The following is a 24,652-nucleotide window of genomic DNA, read 5'->3' as shown; positions in this document are numbered from 1 at the left end:
GGCTTGACTAAATAATATCTAAGGCTTAAAAAAAAAAAAAAAAAACTCTATATTGCCATAGCAAACCAGGAGAATTCCTCCTCCTACCTCAGTCAGATTGCACAGCATGCTACCCAAGCAAAACCTAATGTATATTATAGAATATGAGGGATGAGGCATGAGAATCGCTTGAACCCAGGAGGCAGAGGTTGCAGTGAGCAGAGATCGTGCCATTGCACTCCAGCCTGGGCAATAACAGTGAAACTCTGTCTCAAAAATAAATAAATAAATAAATGATGACAGCAATGCATGTTCATTATTGAAAACTTAGCAAGTAATGACAAGCAAAAGAAAACATTAAATACGTACATAATCCACCCATCTAGAACAGCCAGTTCTTAACAGCCTTCAACATTTCTTCTATGAACAGACTTTCTTTTTACAAATAGGATGTCGTTATTCTTTTATAATTTTTAATATTATACAAACATCCTCTAAAATATAAATAGCTATAATATATTCCCTTTGGGGATATATGCAATTTGATTAATACATACCTTTAGGCATGTCAACTATTCCCAACTTCTTGCAATGAGTAATAGTGCTTGGATAAACATTCCTACTGTCCTTTTCCAAATCCTTAATTATTTTCTTAGTATAAATTCTTACAAATTGAATTCGTACATCAAAGGGCATGCATACCTTTCGGGTCTACTTATCATCTTACTCTGTTTTAAAAACTTTCTCCCAAGCTATAATCTTACCAGGTGAGTAAGTAAATGCTAGTTTCCTATGCTGTTACCAACACTGAGCATTTTAATGTTTTTTTTATCCTTACCAGTTTCATAAGTGGAAATTTCTCTTATTATAATTTGTATTTTCATACATTTTTGGAAGGTTTATTCAGTGAGTATAATTCCTAAACAAAAATTCAGGACTTGTGATCTGGAAACCAAATCGTTATTTGTTTTCTGATGTGAAAATTTATTTATATGGAAAATCTTAGAAAGACAAATTCAATTACAGTTTTCTTGGTGTTTTTGTTTGTTTGAGACAGGGTCTCACTTGGTTGCCCAGGCTGGAGTGCAGTCACATGATCATGGCTCACTGCAGCCTTAACCTCCCGGGCTCAAGCAGTCCTCCCACTTCAGCCTCCCAAGTAGCTGGGACTACAGGTGTGTGCCACCACACCCGGCTAATTTTTGTATTTCTTGTAGAGACAGGGCTTCACCGTGTTGCCCAAGTTGGTCTCTGATTCCTGGGCTGAAGTGATCTGCCTGCCTCAACCTTCCAGAGTGCTGGGATTATAGGCATGAGCTACTGGGCCCGGCCTAAATTACAAATTAATAAAATTAACAATATTTACATGTCTGAGTGTAATTAAATAAAATTGAGATTATTCCTCTAAAACCAGTAGGCATAATCTCCAAAATGTTAAGAGAATAGTACTGAGAAAAAAAATCTGATAAAAAAAAAGGGTTTTAAGTTAAAGTATCAAGAGATAGATTGAGATTATTTGTACAAAGGGATTTGGTTATAAAAGAGGATTTCTTTTTTCTTTTTTTTTTTTTTTTTTTTTTGAGACGAAGTCTCACACTGTCGCCCTGGCTGGAATGCAGTGGCATGATCTCGGGTCACTGCAACCTCCGCCTCCCAGGTTCAAGCAATTCTTCTGCCTCAGCCTCCCAAGTAGCTGGGATTACAGGCGCCTGCCACCACGCCCAGCTAATTTTTTGTATTTTTAGTAGAGACGGGGTTTTACCATGTTGGCCAGGCTAGTCTCGAACTCCTGATCTCATGATTCGCCCGCCTCAGCCTCCCCAACTGCTGGGATTAAAGGAGCGAGCCACTGCGCTCGGCCGAGGATTGACTTCTTTCATTTTTGGTTGTCTTTTAACTGGTTTTTTGGTCAGAAACAACCTGGTTCTTTCTCAAAGTTAAACATTATCACCTCTTTGGTTAAGACAAAGCACAGGACTTCCTTGGGGAGAACCACCTAAATTAAAGATAAAGAACCAAGGAAATTGATGTGTATTGAGTGCATATGTAAATGCCAAGCTGCGCATTACAAAGTGCTTGTAGCATGATAGAGTCAACTATATAAATGTAGAAACAGCTTGCCTGAGTTTGAATGCTGGTTCTGCCACTGACTAGCACTGTGATCTTAGGCAAGAATGCTTAAGTTCTCCGTATCTGTTTCCTTCTCAGTAAATTGGGAATTGATTGGATGATTTCTTCATTCACCAAATATTTATTGTCTATTATATGCGAAACAGTATTCTAGGTCTGGGGATACAGCAATGAACAAAGCAGACAAAAATCTTTGCATTAATGGAACTTACATTCCAGTGGGAGATACAACTAAGGAAAATATATAGTAAGTTAGGTGGGAAAATGTGTTTCAGAGCAAAAGTAAAACAAGAAAGGGGAATTCTCAATACCAATAGGAAGGAAATTGTAGAGTCAACAGGAAAGGCTAAGAAAGTGATATTAATACTTGAGTAATGATCTAAGAGAAGTGAGCAGTTGTGCTATGTGAATACCTGAGGCAGGTCGTTCTAAGCAGGAGAAACAGCACATACCAAGGCTCTGAAAGCAGGGCTCTGCCTGGTGCTTTTGAGAAAGTAAAGAGACCATTGTGACTAGCATGGAATAAATGTCAGGCAAGTAAGTAGGAGATGAGATGAGAGGGAAAAATTGTACTCACCCTTTTTTTCTTTTCTTTCTTTTTTGTTTTTTGTTTTTTGTTTTTTGTTTTTAGACAGAGTCTCACTCTGTTGCTTGGGCTAGAGTGCAGTGGCGCAATCTCAGCTCACTGCAACGTCCTCCTCCTGGGTTCAAGCGATTCTCTCACCTCAGCCTCCCGAGTAGCTGGGATTACAGGCACCCACCATCATGCCCAGCTAATTTTTGTATTTTTGTAGAAACTGGTTCACCATGTTGGCCAGGCTGGACTTGAACTCCTGACCTCAAGTGACCCACCTGCCTCCACCTCCCAAAGTGCTGGGATTACAGGTGTGAGCCACCGTGCCTGGCCTGTACTCACCTTTTAAGATTGAAACATAAATATAGAACACTTTGAACATTGCCTGGTTATATCCGTTCCTATTACCACAAAAATGCTGTATAACAAACAGAATTTCAGTGGAGTACAGTGATCAATGTTTATTTTTGCTGGGAAATCTAGATTTTGGCTGGGCAGTTTTTCTGGTCTTAACTCATTCATGCTCCTTCGGTCAGCCATGGGTTGTGTAGGCAGCTCTTTGCTGTCCTCTGCCACATGTTTGGTGATGTAGGATGACCACTGCTGGGGCTATTTGGCCCTCTTTCCTGTGACCTCTCGTCCTCCAGGAAGCTACCTCTGGCTCGTTCTCATGGCAGTGGCAGGGTTCCATGAAAGAGTGGAAGGCAGTTGGAACTGGAACCTCATCAGCTCTGCCACATTCTACTGGTCAAAGCAAGTCACAAGGCTAGCCCAGATTCGAGAAGTGGGGAAACAGACTGTATCTCTTGATGGGTAGAAAAGCAAACTCACATTGTTAAGAGACATAGACACATAGCAGGTGGAAAATTGAGGCCATTTTAGTCATCAGTCTACCGCATTGACACATAATAAAATCTCAAGAAATATTAGTTACTGTTTTTACTTTTTTGAATTGCCTAGTTTTATTTTGGGAGTTTTAAAATTAGGATTATTAATTTGTAAGAGCCCCTCATAGATGTTTCAGTTATTTTTGCTCTTTGAACTTTTGGGGTGGATTATTGTTGCTTTTTGCTTTTTTGCTTTTTCTCTACAAAAGTTTAAATTTTTATATAATCAGAAATATCAGTCTTTTCCTTTATGACCTCTGCCTTTGGTCTCATTCCTAGAAAGTCCTTCTCTACCCCAATATTATACATTTTAAAAATCACCTACATTTTCTTTTTTTTTTTTTTTTTTAAGACAGAGTCTAGCTCTGTCACCTAGGCTGGAGTACAGTGGAACAGTCTCATCTCTGTAACCTCTGCCTCCCAGTCTCAAGCAGTCCTCCCACCTCAGCCTTCCAAGTAGCTGGGACTACGGGTGTGAGTCACACCTGGCTAATTTTTGTATTTTCTGTAGAGAAAGGGTTTCACCATGTTGCCCAGGCTGGTCTCAAACTCCTGGGCTCAAGCGATCCTTCCCCCTCAGCCTCCCAAAGTGCTAGGATTACAGGCATGAGCCACCACACCCAGCATCTACATTTTCTTCTAGTACTTTTATGTTCCATTTTCCACACTTAAATCCTTTATCTATCATGAGGGCTGACTTTTTTAAAAAGACTTCTTCAAATTATTGAGTGAAACAAAAAGGAAATCAACACCGAAACTGCAAGAAGTATAAAAGGAAGTCCAGCTTATGAAATTTGGATTTCCCATTCACCATAGCTTACATTAGAAAGACGCTGCCCCATTCTACCCACTCAGATTGTCTGTGCTTCCTGTTTGGCATTCAGGAGGAAGTCCTCATATTTCCCAGCCATACTTTGCTGGTATCTTTAATATTTAATCCCATTTGTGGTCAACACCAAAAGGAAAATTCTATTTCTGCCTCACATCTCAGGTGGAGTTTTAGTAACTGAAATAATCACAGCTTGATGAAGCCTGCTTGCTACAATGTATAATGTCCATACTCTCAGGGCTACATAGATCTGACCATTCTAACACTGAGATTTATATATCTGTACGTTATTTTTATTCTCATAGAAATTCTTTTTAAGGTGTCATAGCTTCTCTGCCAAGATACAAAATAGGGAACCACAAATTATATAGTTAAAAAAGAAGTAGATGAATTATATTAGATTCCAACTACCAGTTGGACAGCTCTTGAGGTCTCACAGTCAGCCACTTTTTTATCTTATAAGTGATAGGGTTTGGCTGTGTCCCCACCAAAATCTTACCTTGAATTGTAGTTCCCATATTCCCCGCGTGTCATGGGAGGGACCTGGTGGGAGGTAATTGAATCATGGAGCAGTTATCCCCATGCTGTTCTCATGATACAGTGAGTTCTCACAAAATCTGATGGTTTTATAAGGGGCTTTTTCCTCTTCGCTCAGCACTTCTACTTCCTGCCGCCATGTGAATAAGGAGGTGTTTGCTTCCCCTTCTGCCATGATTCGAAATTTCATGAGGCCACCCCAGCTATGCTGAACTGTGAATCTATTAAATATCTTTCCTTTTAAGTTACCTAATCTTGGGCATTTCTTCATAGCAGCGTGAGAACAGACTAATATAATAAATACTTATTGAACACCTATTATGTTGTCGAATCTCAATATCACCTTTTCCTAAATTGACAGCATTCTCCTGTCTTGCTTTTTTGCCCTGGTTCTTTGGCTCAATGTTACCATTTATCCAAGTCCAAAGCCGGGGAGCCATTCCTTGCTTTTTTCTCTATTTCCTTTACTTTTTCCACCAACACCAAGTCCTAGATAGTCTTCACACTCTTTCTCCTTTCTTTGTTCCAGGTGTCACCACCATAATCCAAATCCTCATCATGAGTCCCAGCATCAATTTTTGCTTCCCACTAATATATTTTCCTGATGAAAATAGAGATCTTTAAGAACTACAAATGTGACATGTCATACTTCAGTTTACAATTTTTTTTAACTCATCATAAAACAATCAAAACTCTCATATGGTTTAGAAATCCCTATACAATCTGACCCCTGTGTAGCTCTCCCAGCTTCCCTTCTCACTTAGTGAACTCAACGCTTCAGCCAGAGAGTTTAAGTCCTTATCTCCTGGCCTTAAATTGACATAAACTGATCCCTTATTTGGCACATTCTTTTCTTTCCCTCCCATTTCCAGAACCTAACTAATACTTATTCATTTATCTTAAGAGTTATGAAATATACACAAAAATGTAATACATATATATATATAAATGTGATTAAAAGGATGAAAAATGTGTCCATATATAAAATGTTTCTAGTATGAAAAATGTATCTATATATAAAATGACATTTCTAGTACCTTTGAAGTTCCTCGAGTGCCCCCTCCACCATATCCCTTTCCTCATACCAGAGATAACCACAATCTTGAATTTTGTAATCACTGTCCTCTTGCTTTTCTTTATAGATGTTACCACAAATGTGTATTTCCCTAAACAACGTATGATTTAATTTTGCATAACGAAACCGGTTTCACATGGATATGGTTCATTTTTACTCTTGTAAGATATTTCATTGTATGACTATTCCAAGAATTTACTATTTATTTTGTCAGTGAATATTTGGGCTTCCATTTTCTTGATATTATAAACAATATTGCTATGAATATTCTTATAATGTCCCTGATACATATGTGTGAGTATGAATTTAAGAGAAAAATTACTAGGTTGTAGGATGTACATTCTCAATTTTACCAAATAATGCCCAATTCTTTTTCCAAAGTGGTTATACTAGTTTACTTCCTTCTCTCCATATAGTATTCATGAGTAGCCATTGATCCACTGTCCTTAGCAACTCTTGGTGTTGTCAGCCTTTTGGCAACCCAATGATTGTAAAATGGCATTACTTGGCTTTTATACATATTGCTGTGTTACTAATGAGTTTGAACATGTTTTCATGTTTCTTTGCCATTTGTATTTTATGCCTGTTCATGTCTTTTGCCCATTTTCCTATTGAATTATCTTTTCATACTGAATTTACGTTCTACAATATTTATATATTCTAGATATTGTTCACTTGTTTTCCAATATTCAAAATTTATGACTAGTCATGGTGGCTCACACCTGTAATCTTGACACTTTGGGAGGCTGAGGCAAGAGCATTACTTGAGCCCAGAAGTTTGACACTAACCTGGGCAATACAGGAACATCCTGTATCTATAAAACATTAAAAAAAAAAAATTAGCTGGACATAGTGGCATTCACCTGTGGTCCCAGCTACTCGAAAGGCTGAGGTTGGAGGATTGCTTGAGGCTGGGAGGTCGACGCTTCAGCGAGCCATGATCATGCTGCTGCACTGCAGCCTATGCGACGGAGGGAGACTCTGTCCAGGCTATGCGACAGAGGGAGACTGTCTCCAAAAAAAAATGTGTATTTAATCTGTGTTTAATCTGTACAAGTCACTGAGCTAAACTCTGGAAACACAGCTATGGATAAGACAGAAACTACTCCCACTCTCATGGGTTTATCCCCTCACTCAAAGGGGGTTAAAACGTAAACTAATAAATCTCTAAACTTATAAATCTCTAAATAGTAACATCATCTTAGCTTTGTACTTTCTGAGGGTGAAGTTACCAGACCCCTACTAAATTCTTTCCCTCTGAATCCTGTATTAATACTTCCATAGTATAAACGTTATTATTAATGGTATTTGTCTTCACCACTCGTTGACAAGTTTTCTGAAATCAGCAGCCTGATTTTTGGTTTTCATTTCTGTACCTCCACTACTTAACATGGTCATTACATAAGGGATGCTAAATAAATATATTCATTGAATGGATTAATGAAAATATGTCATTAGTGATAATAACTGAAAATTCAGTATTCACTATTGATATCTAGGGAGTATAGGCCTAGGTTTGGCATTTTGATACAATTACAGGTATAACTTTCAGTAGAAAGTAGATATTTCCTTTTTTTTTTGAGACGGAGGCTCGCTCTGTCGCCCAGGCTGGAGTGCAGTGGCGTGATCTCGGCTCACTGCAAGCTCTGCCTCCCAGATTCACACCATTGTCCTGCCTCAGCCTCCGGAGTAGCTGGGACTACGGGCGCCTGCCACCATGCCCGGCTAGTTTTTTGTATTTTTAGTAGAGACGGGGTTTCACCATGTTGGCCAGGATGGTCTCGATCTCCTGACCTTGTGATCCGCCCGCCTCAGCCTCCCAAAGTGCTGGGATTACAGGTGTGAGCCACCGCGCCTGGCCAAAAGTAGATATTTCAAGCCCTATATGAAGTAGCTGGTTGCAGATTTCTTCATGCAAAAACCCTGTGTCTATGTCTATGTGTTAGGTAAGCCAGTTTAGATTTAGATGTTTTATAACAAAGTTATTTACAGAAAAAAGTAGACCTAGTTGTATTATCAAAAAATTATAGAGCTGGCTGTGCACAGTGGTTCACTCCTGTAATCCCAGCACTTTGGGAGGCTAAGGTGGGCGGATCACTTTAGCTCAGGAGCCCAAGTCCAGCTTGGGCAACATGGCAAAACCCCATCTCTACAAAAATTACAAAAATTAGCAGGGCGTGGTAGCATGCACCTGTAGTCCTAGCTAGCTGTAAAGCTGAGGTGGGAAAATTGCTTGAGCCCGGGAGGTCAAGCCTGCACTGAGCCATGTTCATACCACTGCACTCCAGCCTGTTTGTCAGAGCAAGACCCTGTCTCAGAAAAAAAAAAAAAAAAAAAAAAACACAGAGTCACAGAGTTGTATAATATGCGATACAAACTAACTGTCGGGGCTATACTTAACCAGCAAATACACAAGAATGTTGAGTATGTATTACGATATGAGACAGAGGAGAAGCCATATATTAAAAGGCATATATTAAAAGCCAAGCATGGTGGCTCACACCTGTAATCCCAACACTTTGGGAGGCTGAGACAGGAGGATTCCTTGAGCCCAGGGGTTCAAGACCAGCCTGGGCAACAAAGTGAGACCCTCATCTCTACCAAAAAACAAACAAAAAAATTAGCCAGGCATGCTGGCATGCACCTGTGGTCAGCCTGGGCAACAGAGTGAGACCGTGTCTTTAAAAAAGAAAAGAAAAAAAAAAAAAAGGCATGACTTTGATTCCTTGTCATGACTGGGAGCATTCAGACAATCACTTGTTAGGTCTATAGATTAATCCCCTATTAATGAATACTGTGGGAGCAAAGCTCTTCTGAATATGTTGGCCTGGATATGAAAAAATTGAAGGAGGTGCTAATCTCCAAAACACTGGGTCAGAAGCAGCCAAGCTGGAAGAACAGAAGGCAAGCTTCCCATGGGTGGGCCTGTTATCAGCTCAGGCACAAAAGTAAGACTCTGGACATGGATGACGTGGGAGTTACTTGGGACTGGGGAGTACAGTGTCACTGGGAGGGACATAATCCTTAGAGGAGTAGACATACTTGGTCAGACCAAGAAAGTAATGATATGCAGCTTGCCCTACCTGTTGGATAAAGTACCCCGTAGAACCCAAAGAAGCCACGACGGCAAATTTATATCCTGGAATGCATCTCATACCTGCCATAGTAAATCTAGCACTCTGTGCCATAAGTTCTATGCTTTCCTAACTGCACAGAAGTAACTGAAGGGAAGTAAAAACATGAAAAACTTTCTCAGAATGGCAGAAGGGGCCCAAAGATACTCAGTAAGGTGTATAACTGCTCGTCAAAAATGTTTATAGTGAACTGAAAAATTGTAAAGTTATAGAAATGGTGTGTAGTGGAATATAGCTGATTGAAACCATGTAAGCAGCTTATACATAAGCTTCAAATCATCATTCACTCATGGCATAAATAATAACTGAATACTATATATAAGAAACAGTGCTAAATATTATGAGGACAGATATATAAAGAAAACTTAGATTCTATTTGCAAGACACTTAGGTTGGTATTATTTGCTCACATTTATACTCCCTTTTTTACCAAAATCAATTTGTGACTGCTTACATAAACAATATATATATGTGTGTGTGTATATATATGTGTGTGTGTGTACATATATATGTATACACATATATATGAAATAATGTAAAGAGCAAAGAATGTCAGGCAAAAAATTCAAAGAAACCTTAGGATCAGTCTAGTTGCTTTAATTGGGTCTGGAACTTCACTATGAGATTTTTGGCAGTAAGGGCAAAGGAAAAACATCATTAAGAATTGTCATGAAGAAAGATTTTCCTGGTACTGTTTGTGAGATGAATTTATCATGTGGATCCACTGCATAGGGGAAATTGAGTAATGCAATGAATCATAGCCTCAAGAACACTACTTACGTAGTAAATGCAGAAGTAGACTCCATAGAGCTATTTCTTATTTTGATTATTTGTTAAAAGGCCGGCATGGTGGCTCCCAGCACTTTGGGAGGCCGAGGTGGATAGATGGCTTGAGCTTACGAGTTCGAGACCAGTCTGGGCAACATTGCGAATCCCCATCTCTACCAAAAATGCAAAAATTAGCTGGGCGTGGTGGTGTGTGCCTGTAGTCCCAGCTACTCGACAGACTGAGGTAGGAGGATCGCTTGAACCTCGGGAGGTTGCAGTGACCCAAGATCGCACCACGGCACTCCAGCCTGGGCGACAGAACTAGACCTTGTCTCACAAAAGAAAAAAACAAAACAAACAAACAAACAAACAAAAAACACAAGGCAATACAACGTAGTAAGAGTGATAAGGCACATACTAATAAATAATTAGAATACAAGGCAGAAGGTGATAAGTACCACAGAATGGAAAGATTGTTATGGAAGATCAGGGAAAAGAGATTATTTCCGGGATAAAAAGGAGGGGGAAAGGCCAGGCGTGGTGGCTTATGCCATAATCCCAGCACTCTAGGAGGCTGATGCAGGAGGATTCCATGAGCCCAGGAGTTCAAGACCAGAGACCCTGTTTCTACAAAAAATGTAAAAAACCTGATGTAGTGGCACACTTCAGTGGTCCAAACTACTCAGGAGGCTGAGGTGAGAGGATCGCTTGAGCCCATGGTTCCAGTGAGCCATGATTGCGCCACTGCACTTCAGCCTAGGCAACAGAGCAAGATCCTGTTTCAAAAAAATAAATACATAAAATAAAACAAAGAAAAAAGAATACAATATATTGTTAACTATAACCATCATGTAATACAATAGATCTTTTGAACTTGATTCCTAATTGAAATTTTGTATCCTTTGACCAGCATCTCTCCAACTCCCTCCTTTCACCTGCAATCACCCCAGCTGCTGGTAACCACCATACTTCTTATTTTTAAGACAGAGACTTGCTCTGTTGCCCAGGCAGGAGTGCAGTGATGTGATCTCAGCTCACTGCAACCTCTGCCTCCCGGGTTCAAGTGATTCTCCTGCCTCAGCCTCCTGAGTAGCTGGTATCACAGGTGCCTGCCACCACGCCTGGCTAATTCTTGTATTTTTAGTAGAGATGGGGTTTCACCTTGCTGACCAGGTTGGTCTTGAACTCCTGACCTCAGATGATCTGCCCACCTCTGCCTCCCAAAGTGCTGGGATTACAGACATGAGCCACCACGCCTGACCCATTCTGTTTTCTATATTACTTCTATGAGATCAACGTTTTTACATTTCACATATGAATGAGATCATGCAGTATGTGTCTTTCTGTTGCAGCTTATTTCAGTTAACACTGTCTACCAGGTCCATCCATGTTGTCACAAATGACAGAATTTCCTATTTTATGACTGAACAATATTTCGTTGTGTACGTATACCACATTTTCTATATCCGTTTGTCGGCTGATGGACGCTTAAGTTGATTCTGTATCTTGTCTATTGTGAATAATATATAGCAAGCACGAGAGTGCAGATGTCTCTTCCATACTGATCTCGTTTTTTAAAGGTATATTCCCAGTAGTGGGATTGTTGGATTATATAGTAGTTCTATGTTTAGTATTTTGAGAAACCTCCATACTGTTTTCCATAATGGCTTGAATTCATATTTCTAACAACAGTGTGTGAGGGTTCCCTTTTCTCCACCAAAGACTTGCTATCTTTGGTCTTTTCCATAATAGCTATTTTAACAGGTGTGAGATGATGTCTCATTGTGGTTTTTTTTACATTTCCGTAGTGTTGATGTTGAGCATTTTTTTCATATACCTATTTGCCATTTATATGTTGTCTTTTGAGAAATGTCTATTTGAGTCCTTTGCCCGCTTTTTAATGGGATTGTTTTCTTGCTATTGAGTTTATTGAGTTACTTATATTTTGGATTTTAACCCCTTATGAGATGTATAGTTTGCAAATATTTTCTCCCATTCTATAGGTTGTCTCTTCATTCTGTTTATTGTTTCCTTTGCTGTGCTTATTAGTTTGATGTAATCCCATTTGTCTACTTTTACTTTTGTTGACTGTGCTTTCGGGGTCATATCCAAAAAATCATTGCCCACACTAATGTTATGGAGCTTTTCCCATATATTTTCTGTCTTAGTTCATTTTCTGTTGCTGTAATTAAATGCCTGAGGCTAGGTAATTTATAAAGAAAAGAAATTTATTATTTACAGTTCTGGAAGCTGGGAGGTGCAAGGTGGAGGGGTTGCATCTGGTGAGGGCCTTCTCAGTGTGTCATAGCATGGTGGAGGACATCACGTGGTGAGTGGGGCACACCGAGAACCAAACTGGCTCCTATGACAGATCCACTCTTCTGATAACTAACCCACTCCTGTTAATCCCTGTTGATTCACCTGCTAATTCATAAATGGATTAATCCACTCATGAAGGCAAAGCCCTCACAACCCAGTCATCTCTTAACAGCTCCACCTCTTAATACTGTTACACTGAGGATTCCGTTTCAACGTGAGTTTCAAAGGGGACAAGCATTCAAACCATAACAGTTTTCTGCTAGTAGTTTCACAGTTGAGGATCTTACATTTATGTCTTTAATCCATTTTCAGTTGATTTTTGTATATGGGATGACATGAGGGTTTAATTTCATTCGACTGCATGTGGATCTCCAGTTTTCCCAGCACCATTCAGCGAAGAGACTGTCTTGTCTTCATTGTGTGTTCCTGGCATCTTCGTCGAAAATCAGTTGGCCATAAATGTGTGGATTTATTTCTGGGCTTTCTAGGCTGTTCCATCAGCTATGTGCCTGTTTTTATACCAGTACCATGCTGTTTGGTTACTATAGCTTCTTTGTTATATATATATGTAATTCTTTTTTTTTTTTTTTCTGTAAAGGAGTCTCGCTCTGTTGCCTAGGCTGGTGTGCAGTGGCGCAATCTCAGCTCACTGCAACCTCTGCCTCCCTGGTTCAAGCGCTTCTCCTGCTTCAGGCACCTGAGTAAGTAACTGGGATTACAGATGTGCACCAGCACACCCAGCTTATTTTGTATTTTTAGTACAGGGTTTCACCAGTTGGCCAGAGTGGTCTCAAACTCCTGACCTCAAGTGATCCGCCCACCTTGGCCTTCCAAAATGCTGGGATTGCAGGTGTGAGCCACCATGCCAGACCTTTGTAAGATATTTTGAGGTCAGGTAGTATGATACCTCCAACTTTATTCTTTTTGCTCAAAATTGCTTTGGTTATTTGGAGCCTTTTGTGGTTTCATACAAGTTTTGAGATTGTTTTTCTATTTCTGTGAAGAATGTCATTGGTATTTTGATAGGGATTGCATTCAATCTGTAGATCACTTTGTGAAATTGTTTTTCAAAAACATAATCATAATACCATTGTCACACATAAAAATAATAAACACTTATTTTTGACTGAACCAGTCTTAAAAAGAAGCAAACCAACTATTAGCCAGGCCTTGGATGAGGATCTAGGCATCTTGATTCACACCACAAAATTTGTATGTGAAAATGACACACACACGCAAGCCTAAGTATTAAATAATGTACTGAAAGAGGAGAGTCTCTCTCCTGAGTAATTTACTGAGGACTTCAATTGTGAAAAGTATGCCCTAAACACCAATTAAGTGTGCCAAAAGCAATTTATTCATGTTTCTAGAGAAAAATAAAAGGGGAATATCTGAATTGTGGTTTTCCATGTATGTGGATAGTGTCTTTAGTAATGAATCAAGGAACACTTTATTTCGTTTGTGAAGCAGCGTTTGATTGTATATGCTCTGTGGTCTCAGGTGGCTTTTCGTAAGCCAGGGATAGGATTTAAGAAAAGAAATCTCTCCAAGTTCATGTATAATCAATTTATTTAGAACCTGTAATCATTAAGCTAGCTGTGTCATATACAAAATTAGAAGAAAATTAATTATCTTTTGTTACTTATTTTTTAGAACCTTAGATTTTTGTTCAACTTTGTAATATGAACCTTTTCTAATATTTGTCAGTGGCAGAAATATTACAAATATTTCTAGCATCGTACAGTTTTTCATATGCCATTAAGTAGTTTCTAACATTTTAAAATTTGTATACATATCTCTTAAAAAAGAAAAGTTTGAAGAGTTCCTTTTCATTTATTTACAATGAAATTTGGAAACAAGAACTTATTACATTACAAAATCTAGAATAAAATTACCTTTTTTAAAAAAATGGATCATGAACATTTTGTAAAAAGAGTTGAAAATAAATCATTGTTCATTCCTATGGGAACCTTTGTGTAACCAGTTCTACTTTTAAGTCTTACTGCTAGAGGAAGTTGTACACATTAAGGATGTATGTGGCACTGTTTCCAAAATAAATTGTTTATTTATACTGTGTAAGACCAAGATTAGACCACTGAAGTTGTAATGGTCATTCTAGTCCTCAAATTTAAATGCAGTTTTTGTCAATACAAAAAAGAGACTGTACAATGAAGGAAAACTCATAATGCTTTTGACTTTACCAGCAGCTAGAGGCTACTCAGAATAAAGGTCAGAATATCTCCGTATTTAGGGTAATTCTTCTCTATACTCAAAATACTTGTAGCTGAGTTCATGGTTCATTTTTCGTGAATGGTTGTTTATAGGAAGTTTATATATTATCTTGGCAAGATAACTTTGAAAACCCACTGTTTTCCTAGCATTTTTCTATTGCTGCTAAACAATTTCTGCCCAATCTAAAAAATTGCCTTCCTATACCAGTAGGTGGAGGCAAGAGCAGTCGAATCATAGCACTTTGCTTTTCAAGTGTACTGGCATGTATTGTAGATTCCATGACTCAAAGCCTCTTTATGACATGTCTCTCACATAATTACTTTTCTTCAACAACTCTGTTGTTGTTTGAGCATCTTCTTTTGATGGCTTTATCATTTGCTTTATTTACTTGGTGTCTGGGACTGAACTTAGTGGTCATTTTAGGACAGACTAATTTAGATTTTCATCACATTTCTATACTCATTGATTGAACAGTTAAAACATACATGTTATGTGCTGAACACATTCTTCCACATTTGCCAAGAAATACAAAAATGACTAAGACATGGACCACATTTCCGAAAAGCTTACATTCTAGTAGAATTACAAGGAAAAATGTCTTCAGTTCCTCTCCTGACTTGGGGAAGCAGATCAGTCAGCCTTGCTGGTATAGCTATGGCTAGCATTGGGTAGTGATAAAGCTCTGTATTCGCGTGGATTTTAATTCCATCAACAAATATTTACTAAGCACCAGGGACTACATAGGAGATTAATTTATAAACATAGGCTTTTTGTCTTACAGATAAAAAAGGCCAAAACATTCTTCAAAAGAAGTATCATTTATTTTTAAACTTTTTAATACAGACTATATAGAACAAATAACTAACCGACATATAGATCCTGATGCATTGAACTTAAGGAACTTTCAGTTAGAAGTAACTGTACATAACATTTTCTGGAATATACTTAGAAAACTTTCCACAAATCCTGGTTGAAATAAAATAAAAGTATGATACTCTAGATCAATTCCATTAGCTGCTTATTAATAGCCAATAATGATAAAAAAAAATACTTTATACAAACAGTATGAAAGAGGAGAACTGAATTCTAAGGTTATGTCTGTATGTGCAGAATGAGAGATGGAGAAGAAACTCATAGTTATGGAAAACAGAAAAGAATGGCCCTAGAATTTCTTGTAAGAATTAACAGCCACCAATATTCAGAACTGTCTTTAAGCCCCAACCTGTCCTTCATCTTAATACATTGTGCATCAGAAATTTCCAACCTAATTAAAGCATTTCTGTTTCCTTCATTGGTTTATTTATGAAAGTCACTAAAAAGACACACAGTCTGATCTAACCTATTTTAGCCTTACCTCCCATCCCTCCACACCCCATTAAACCCGTGTACCCACCTTACCTCATAGAGCTATCTTGAAAGACTCAGCCAGTTTAGAGGTTACATCCTTATCGAAGTCTTTCCTAGATTCCCCAAGTCAGAGTTGCACGCACTATCCTTTTCATTCTCCATTGCTTTATTTATATAGAATTTGTTACCTGATATTCTTTTATTTCATTATTATTTTTAGAGACAGGGTCTTACTCTGTTACCCAGGCTGGAGTGTAGTGGCACAACTGTGGCTCACTGTAGCCTTGACCTCCTGGGATCAAGTGAACCTCCCAAGTAGCTGGGACTATAGATGAGATCTCACCATGTTGCCTAGGCTCGTCTTGAACTTCTGGGCTCAAGTGATTCTTTCTCTTTGGCTTCCCAAAGTGCTGGGATTATAGGCATGAGCCTCCACACCCAGCCTGCTACCTGATATTCTAATGTCTCTTTCTGTATTTCTTCCTCACAAGTCTATAAGCTACTGAAAGGTAATAACTTTGTCTTATTCATCTTTGTAACCTCAGTAAATATTTGCTGAAGGAATCACTGAATCAGCTATTTCTTGGGAAGTCCTTTTATAATAAGCCTCTCTCTCCCTCCCCCCCCTTTTTTTGGTGATGTCTGAATTATATTCATAATTCCAGGTGATAGATGATGGTAATAAGTCAGTAAATTCTATCAATAGGGAATAAAGAACCAGCATTTATTGCATGGAGTGTTTTCTTAGGATACCTCAGCTGAGGCTGGGCACAGTGGCTCATACCTATAATCCCAGCACTTTGGGAGGCTGAGGCGGGTGGATCACCTGAGGTCAGGAGTTCAAGACCAGCCTGGCCAACGATGAAACCTTGTCTCTACTAAAAATACAAAAATTTTTATTCCAGCTACTCAGGGGGCCAAGGCGGGAGAATCACTTGAACCTGGGAGGCAGAGGTTACAGTGAGCCGAAATCATGCCATTGCACTCCTGTCTGGGTGAGAGAGCAAGACTTCATCTCAAAAAAAAAAAAAAAAAGGAAAAGAATGCCTCAGTTGAAACTTATCAATAAAAGATGTAAATTGTTTGAGTACTTTAAGGAAGAATTTGCCGTTTCCTGGGAGTACACTGTTTCCAAATGGTTTAATTGATTACCTGTGAACAGTTCATTAAAGGGCTCTGGAAAAAAATGAGACCTGGGTACAGAGGGCAGCCATCGAGGTCATCCAGGTTTGAGAACAAGTGACTGAAAAGCTGCCCAAGTCTGTGTGACCTGTTTTTCAGAGCTGGATAAAAGCTAAAGTGGGGCACTCCTCCACAGCCCCTGCAGCAGTCTCTTCAGGGCGTGGTATAGATAACAAGTCAGACATGTAATACAAATATGTATGCTTTAATTCACTTATTCTCTCCCCATTAAAAGCAAAGTTCAAAATCAGAGAAGTGCAATTGGCGAAAAATTTGATGATTTCCTTTTCTGGGATGGGAGTTGCAACATCAGTATAGGATAATAAAGAATAAGGGCCCTGGGATACTTTTCAGTTTATAAATAAAACTACAAAAGAGTATGGGCTCTGGAGTCAGGCTTGGGTTTGAATCCCAGCTGCACAAATACTATGTGACCTTGAACAAGCTACTTTACTTCTCTGTACCCAGTAAATTGGATTGCTAATATCTTCCTCTGGGCTTATTGGGAGGATTAAATAAGAACATGCATGTAAACTCTTGGTAAAGGCCTGAGGAGAGCTTAACAGTTAGAGGGAGATGTGAAAGTAGTTCATTATGTCTGGAGCATAGATACAAGAGCAAAAGGATGGCACTGACAAAGCCAACATGGTAGTTAGGGCAGATTCAGAAGTAGGTAGCTTGAACTTGATCCTGAAGTCACTGGGGAACCATGCCATTGAAAGGGAGTGTCATGATCAGATTTACATTTTAGGATGATTACTCTGCAGGCAATCTGGAGAATAGATTAGAAGGCATCCAGGAAGAACCTCCTGGGTTTCTGATTTGGACAACTGAGTACATACTGGTGATCATCCCTGAGATGAGGAATAAAAGAGGAGGACAGATTTGGTTCTGGGGGCAAGGAAGATGAGCAATTTAATTTTAGACATATTAAGGTGACCATTGACATCCAAGTGGAGCTACCCAGCAGGCAGTTGGTCATATGGGTCTAGAACTTAGGAGATTTGTGCTGGAGGTACAGATCTATAATTCTTTAGCTATAAGTGACATGTGTAGCCATACAAATGGAACAGGCATGGTGTGCAAGATGTAAAGAAAAGAAAAGAGGCCATAGAACTGAATCCTGAAGAGCTGTAAGGAATCCTGAGAAGGGGCTAAAAAACAAAAACAAAACTTAAAAAAAGACAGCTGATGATAAAAATCATGAGGGAACAGCCAGACACATCAAATGAAAAGAGGAATCATTATCACAAAAGCCCAAGAAGGGAAAAGTTACCAAAAAAGAGGGAGTTAAAAACAGGAAAGAGTGGAAAACACTGTCATGTATCACAGAAAGTCGAGACGTAAATAGTGAAGAATGTCTGTTGCATTTAGTAGAAATCACTGGGGACCTTGGTGAGAGCAGTTTCTTTTTTCTGGTTTGTTTTGTTTTGTTTTGTTTTGTTTTGAGACCAGGACCCAGATTGAAGTAGGGTGAAGAGTGAGTGGGACATAAGAACAAAAAGATAGCAGGGCTGGCCGGACCACTTTGAAAAATGTTGAGGATGAAGGGAAAGGAAGAAATAGTGGTGTCTGGTGGGGGACCCAGGATCAAGGAAGTTTTTGTTTTTTTTACTTAAGGTGGAGAAATGTAAGCACTTCAGCACGTGTGTGTGTATGTGTATAAAGAGGCAGTACAAATGAGACTTTTTTTTTTTTTTTTTTTTTTTTTTTTTGAGACGGAGTCTTGCTCTGTCCCCCTGGCTGGAGTGCAGTGGCGCGAGCTCGGCTCACTGCAAGCTCCGCCTCCCGGGTTCCCGCCATTCTCCTGCCTCAGCCTCCCGAGTAGCTGGGACTACAGGCGCCTGCAACCACGCCCGGCTAATTTTTTGTATTTTTAGTAGAGACGGGGTTTCACCGTGGTCTCGATCTCCTGAGCTTGTGATCCGCCCGCCTCGGCCTCCCAAGGTGCTGGGATTACAGGCATGAGCCACCGCGCCCGGCCCAAATGAGACATTTAAGATTTTGCTGAGAGATGATATCTCTGGAAGAGATCGGATAGGACCCAAGCTCAGAGCAAGAAACTGGCTTTAGGCAAGTCAGATTCGTCTTATACTAGTTAGGAGTAAAGAGAAATGGATGATAGAGATGGCAGCTATGTTCGTAGGAGAGAAGTGGAGGGAATTTCTGTGTGATGGCTTCAGTAATGTAGGCAGCAAGGTCAGCTACTGATGGTGAGAGGAGAAATTCAGGGAGGCTGGACACAGTTTGAAGTAATAGGTCATGGGAGGCAGATGTTCATGGATGGATTTTCCTGAAGCCTTGGGAGTCCAACTCAAATCAGAGGCCATGATATAATAGTATCAAAACTCATAGCTCTGTTCAGAGCCTGCTATGAGAGTAGAGAAGGTAGCTGGTTAAAATGGTCCCGAGCAGAGGTTTTTAAGATTGATATAGCAGAAGGACTGGAAGTTGGGGTTTTGGTGAGAGTTGGTTGACCTGATAGATGAAGCTCACTTCTAACAGCTGTGCAACCTGAGGTGAAACTACAATTGGAAGCCCACCCCTAGCCCCCTCCTGTACCATGAGGGGCCTCACATGTGTATGGATGCCCCCACCTGTATGACCAACTCTGACCACACTCCCTGCTCTTAAAGGCCACCCCTCAGTGCAAGATATGTACAAACCAATGGTGCAGTTCACCGTCAGGAAAATAGACCTTGGGAAGGGGCCCACACAGATTCTGGGAGCCATTCAAGCAAGGAATTCTGGAGTCTTGGGCACTCAAAGCATAGTTGCAGGATGGTAGTGGCAAGCTTTGCATGAGCTCATCCCCTTACCTCTCCTGAGCTGAGTGCAGACACAGGAGGGCCAGAGTGGAGCCTGCCGAAGTACAGCAGTGGGCCAGGTGCGGTGTCTCACGCCTGTAATCCTAGCACTTTGGGAGGCCAAGACAGGCAGATCACCTGAGGTCAGGAGTTCAAGACCAGCCTGGTCAACATAGTGAAATCCCGTCTCTACTAAAAATACAAAAATTAGCCAGGCGTGGTGGCACACGCCTGTAATCCTAGCTATTTGGGAGGCTGAGGCAGGAGAATTGCTTGAACCTAGGAGGTGGAGGTTGCAGTGAGCCAAGATCACGCCACTGCACTCCAGCCTGGGCAACAGAGCAAGACTCTGTCTCAAAAACAAAGTACAGCAGTCATCCAGGTCTAAGGGTGGAGCTGTGGGAGAAGTCTTTTAGAGTGAGAAAATAGAGGGATTAAAGGACTGGAGTTCTAAGGGAGATGGAAAACTAAGAACCATGGGAGTAGATAAATGGAAGCTGAAAAGATAGAAGGTTGTGATTGCAGTAGAATAGTTGACTTTGTGATTTCCAAGGAGCATCTTCAAATGGTGGTAAGAAGAATAAACACAAAGGTTCTTGGAGTGAAATAGGTTAAGGAAGTGGCGTTGGCTGGGCACAGTGGCTCATGCCTGTAATTGCAGCACTTTGGGAGGCCAAGGTGGGAGAATTGTTGAGCCCAGGAATTTGAGACCAGCCTGGGCAACATAGCGAAACCCCATCTCTACAAAAATTAAATTAGCCAGGCATGATGGTGCATGCCTATAGTCCCAGCTATTAGGGAAATGGGAGGATCAAGTGCTTAAGCCTAGGAAGTTGAGGCCACGGTGAGTTATAATCACACCACTGCACACCAGCCTCAGCAACAGAATGAGACCCTGTCCCAAAAAGAAAAGAGAGAGAAAAAGAAAAGAAACTGAAGTTAAGGGAGTGGTAAGCCTTGTCCAACCACCCTTAGAGTCTCCCTGGGATGATTATGGAACTTTAGACAGTGACTGATAATGGTTTGACTGTGTCCCTACCCAAATCTCATCTTGAATTATAGCTCCCATAATCCTCATGTGTCATGGGAGGAACCCATTGGGAGGTAATTGAATCTGGGGGTGGATTTTTCCTGTGCTGTTCTCGTGATAGTGAATAAGTCTCATGAGATCTGATGGTTTCATAAAGGGCAGCTCCCTGCGCATGCTCTCTTGCCTGCCGCTATGTAAGATGTGACTTTGCTCCTCCTTTGCCTTCTGCTATGATTGTGAGGCCTCCCCAGGCATATGGAACTGTGAGTCCATTATACCTCGTTTTCCTTATACATTATCCAGTCTTGGGTATTTCTTCATAGCAGTATGAAAATAGAGTAATACAGGGACTGTAGAGCTAATTCTTTGGTGAATGTGGGAAAATGACAAAGAGTTTAGTTGATGACAGCAACAAAGAGAGTTAATAAGGGATGTAGCAGGAAGCCAGTAGCCTCAGAAGATTAGAATTGTAGTGCAGTAATGATTTGGACACCCCTTTGAGGATCAAGGAGAGGCTTACTCTGTGTCAAGGCCTCCTAGTGTGAGGAATTTGAGAGAATGTGAGTTCACTTCATGGGAGAGGCAGTGCATTCACCAGGAATCCAGGTTACAGTTAAGACAAAGCGGAAAAGCCAGTGCCCTGTGACAAGGTTGAGGATGTAGGGCCAGGGGTGAGTGTCGGAGAAAGAGACTGGCATGATGGGAGAGCTTCACCAACTGGTGATGCCGAACCTTTGGGACAGTGGCAGAATGTATGCTGTGAAGGGACACAGAGCAGAGAGAAAGCAGTAAGTTCACAAATATTTGCTGTGTTGAAGGTCTCGTACCAGAAACTTTTAGGTATACTTTTATGACTTCTATCTTAGTAAGCTCAGTCAGTGAATAAGATTAATTCTCATTTGTAAAATAATAAGGACATGAAATTTAAACAGTCTTGTGGAAAAACCATTTTTATATTCTGATCATATTATCAATACCCTTGGCCCTGCTCCCTATGGAAAGAACTGAAAGTCTTTTCTGCCAGACTACGCTCTTGAAAGTAGCGCTTACTCCTTATTTCTCCACGTTGTGAGAATTAGATGAGTGTTGTAACACTCTCTGCACACATGAGCTACTCAGTAAATGAGTTCTCCCTTCCTCTGTTTCTCTGTCCTTTCTTCCTTCCAGAGAAGACACCTAGGAACCTGGTTTGCGAGTGGAAAGGAGAAAGGGTACCCGAGGAGGGGCACAGGCAGGGCTGCTTGGTGTACATGTGCTGTCACGTGGAATCTCAGGAATGAGATCGTCCAGTCGGTGCTGTCCATGCGAACTTTCTGCAGTGGTGAAAACATTATCTGTGCTGTCCAGTGTGGTACCCACTTACTACAAGTGGCTATTGGATATTTGAAATGTGCCTGGTACAACTGAGAAACTGAATTTTTTATTTTATTTACTCATAATTCATTTAAATAACTACATGTGCCTGCTGTGTTGGACTGCACAGGTCTAGTGGATAATGTGCTGCTTGGCTGAAGGCTTCAAGAAAGAAATGGACTAAGTACCTGAAGAAATAGATAAGTTGGCCAGAAGCGTTGGCTCATGCCTGTAATCTCAGCACTTTGGGAGCCAAAGCGGGTGGCTTGCTTGAGCCCAGGAGTTGCTCACTATGGGCAACTTAGCAAGACTCCATCTCTATTAAAAATTTAAAAATTAGCTGGGTGTGGTGGCACAAGCCTGTAGTACCAGCTACTTGGAAGGCTGAAGCAGGAGGATTGCTTGAGTCCAGGAGGTCTAGTTTACAGTGAGCTATGACTGCACCACTACTCTCCAGCCTGGGCAACAGAGTGAGACCTTGTCTTTTAAAAAAGTAAAGAGAAAGAGAGAGAGAAATACAGAAAAAAAAGAGAAACAAGGAAAGAAGAAAGAAAAGAAGGAAGGAGAAAGAAAAAGAGAAACAGGTAAGCCTCAGTGAGGTATGTAGCTGGGCTTTGGCATTGCAGAAATCAGAAATAAAGAAGTCCTATATGCTCTGATGAAAGGACCCTGGACTTGAGCTATAGCCTGAGAAGTTGTGAGGAGAGGGGTGATTTAGTCAAAACAGTGGCTAGAAAGACAACTTTGTGAATAGTAGAAATCAGGATTAGAGTGTTTCTGATGTAATAGCTACACAAGAGAAATAATTAAACTTATACAGGAATTCCAGTCTTGAGGGGGGATTGATTTAATGCAGACCTCAAGAGCAGTTTGTAGAGAAACGTTAGTTGCAAAGCAAATACTAGGAATATTTGCCAAGTGTTTCAAAGATTTGGCACAAATTTCTGGAAATGTCCTGCCAACCATGTAGTACAACACAGTGACATGGTGACAGGGAAAGGGATGGAAAAAATGTAAATTGGTAGGAGGTAGAAGTTGTAAAATTTTACATAATATAGTTTCACCATAGCCCTGGCTCTAATAAAACGTGTTTCCCTGTATGAATGTTTACTTGTGATGATGAGGGAAGATGGTGTTGCTTTAATGTTTTTGCCATATTTGTCCCATCCTGTTTCAAGTGTATAATGAACATCTGTCTGCTCATCAGTGTGCAGTGCATTGGGGTTGGAGTTTGTGATGAAAGAAATGTACAATGGCCATTGTGCTTGAGAAAGTCCTAGTTTCATTTAGAGTATAAAACAAACTAATTGAATAGGTGATGACAGTAATTTAAATGTCTAAAATGAATGGCACAGATGAAAGGTGGTAGAAGCTCAGATCTGGGTGAACTGGAATGGTGAAAGCCTTGATGAGAGGAAGTAGAAGACTTCAAACTATGCTTCAAAAGAAAATGAACCCCATAAATCAACATTTCTGAAAGTACATTCCATAAAATATTTTGCAAAAGTCTCAAGGCAATAATTAACTCGGAATAACTATGGCATACTCATTTGTACAAATGAAACTCTGTAACCTGATGATCTCTGTCAAAATTTATCCAGCTTTTTTCCTTTGCCTAAACACTGCTATTATTATTATATTATTTTGGACACAGGAGATTACAGTGCTAGCAAATGCACCTTCCTGTCAATTCTAGTATGGTATTCTGTATTATTTCTTGGTTAGAAATTTCACAGGGTTGGCCTGTTGCAGTGACTCATGCTTGTCATCCCAACACTTTGGGAAGCTGAGGTGGAAGGATCGCTTGAGCTTAGGAGTTCAAGACCAGCCTGGGCAACATGGCAAAACCACGTCTCTACAAAAAGTACAAAAAATTGCTAGGTGTCATGCACGCCTATAGTCCCAGCTACTTGGAAGGCTCAGGTAAGAGGATCGCCTGACCCTGGAAGGTTGAGGCTACAGTGAGCCATGATCACGCCACCTGGACTCTAGCCTGGGTGAGAGAGAGAGACCCTGTTTCAAAAAAGAAAAAAAAATTCACAAAGGTCATGTTTTGAAAAGTGCTTTGAAAACAGAGGAGATGATGAAGAAGGTATGATGATTGAGACAGAAATAATAAAGAGCCTGGAATTTTGTAGTAGGAAAAAAATATATAGTGTTTAATTAGACAACTGGAATCTCAGATTTGATCTACTTTTTCATTTTCAAATTATTAGACATAATAACTGCTGTAGGAAAAGACAGGCTCATGCCGGTTGTCTGCTTTTGACTTATATAGCTCTCAGCTGCAAAAAGTCAGAGAAAAATCTTCACCACGTTCTCAAGAATACAAGCGCAGCTGCTGGATGACTACAGGTGCACTGGTTTTCCCACCCGGGTGCAGTTCTTTCCAGGACTGTAGAGGCACAGAAGGGGAAGACGAGATCAATGTACCAGCATCCAAAGCATTGGGTGAGCTTGAAAATGTAA

The 24,652-nt window shown here is 40.2% G+C and overlaps 1 protein-coding gene across 8 annotated transcripts in view; it reads left to right on the top strand.

Annotated features, from left to right (window-relative positions):
- NLN (neurolysin) overlaps positions 1-24,652 on the top strand; it is a 103,756-nt gene that overhangs the window by 4,347 nt on the left and 74,757 nt on the right. For 2 of the 8 annotated variants that reach the window (XM_073014731.1, XM_073014729.1), the window contains exons 2-3: positions 12,831-12,933; positions 24,462-24,634. The exons of 2 other annotated variants lie outside the window; for them this stretch is intronic. In XM_073014731.1, coding sequence (XP_072870832.1) covers positions 24,529-24,634 — 106 coding nt within the window. In that variant the 5' untranslated portion in view covers positions 12,831-12,933; positions 24,462-24,528. Of the gene's footprint in view, positions 1-12,830; positions 12,934-22,313; positions 22,768-24,461; positions 24,635-24,652 lie in introns of all 8 variants that reach the window. 4 more of the 8 variants (XM_007973942.3, XM_073014728.1, XM_073014730.1 and 1 more) reach the window with 3 other exon arrangements.

This window comes from Chlorocebus sabaeus, chromosome 4 (genome assembly GCF_047675955.1).
Source record: "Chlorocebus sabaeus isolate Y175 chromosome 4, mChlSab1.0.hap1, whole genome shotgun sequence".
Taxonomy (NCBI): domain Eukaryota; kingdom Metazoa; phylum Chordata; class Mammalia; order Primates; family Cercopithecidae; genus Chlorocebus; species Chlorocebus sabaeus.
Note: the sequence above shows the minus strand (reverse complement) of the source record. Positions and strands in the feature narration are given on the sequence as shown.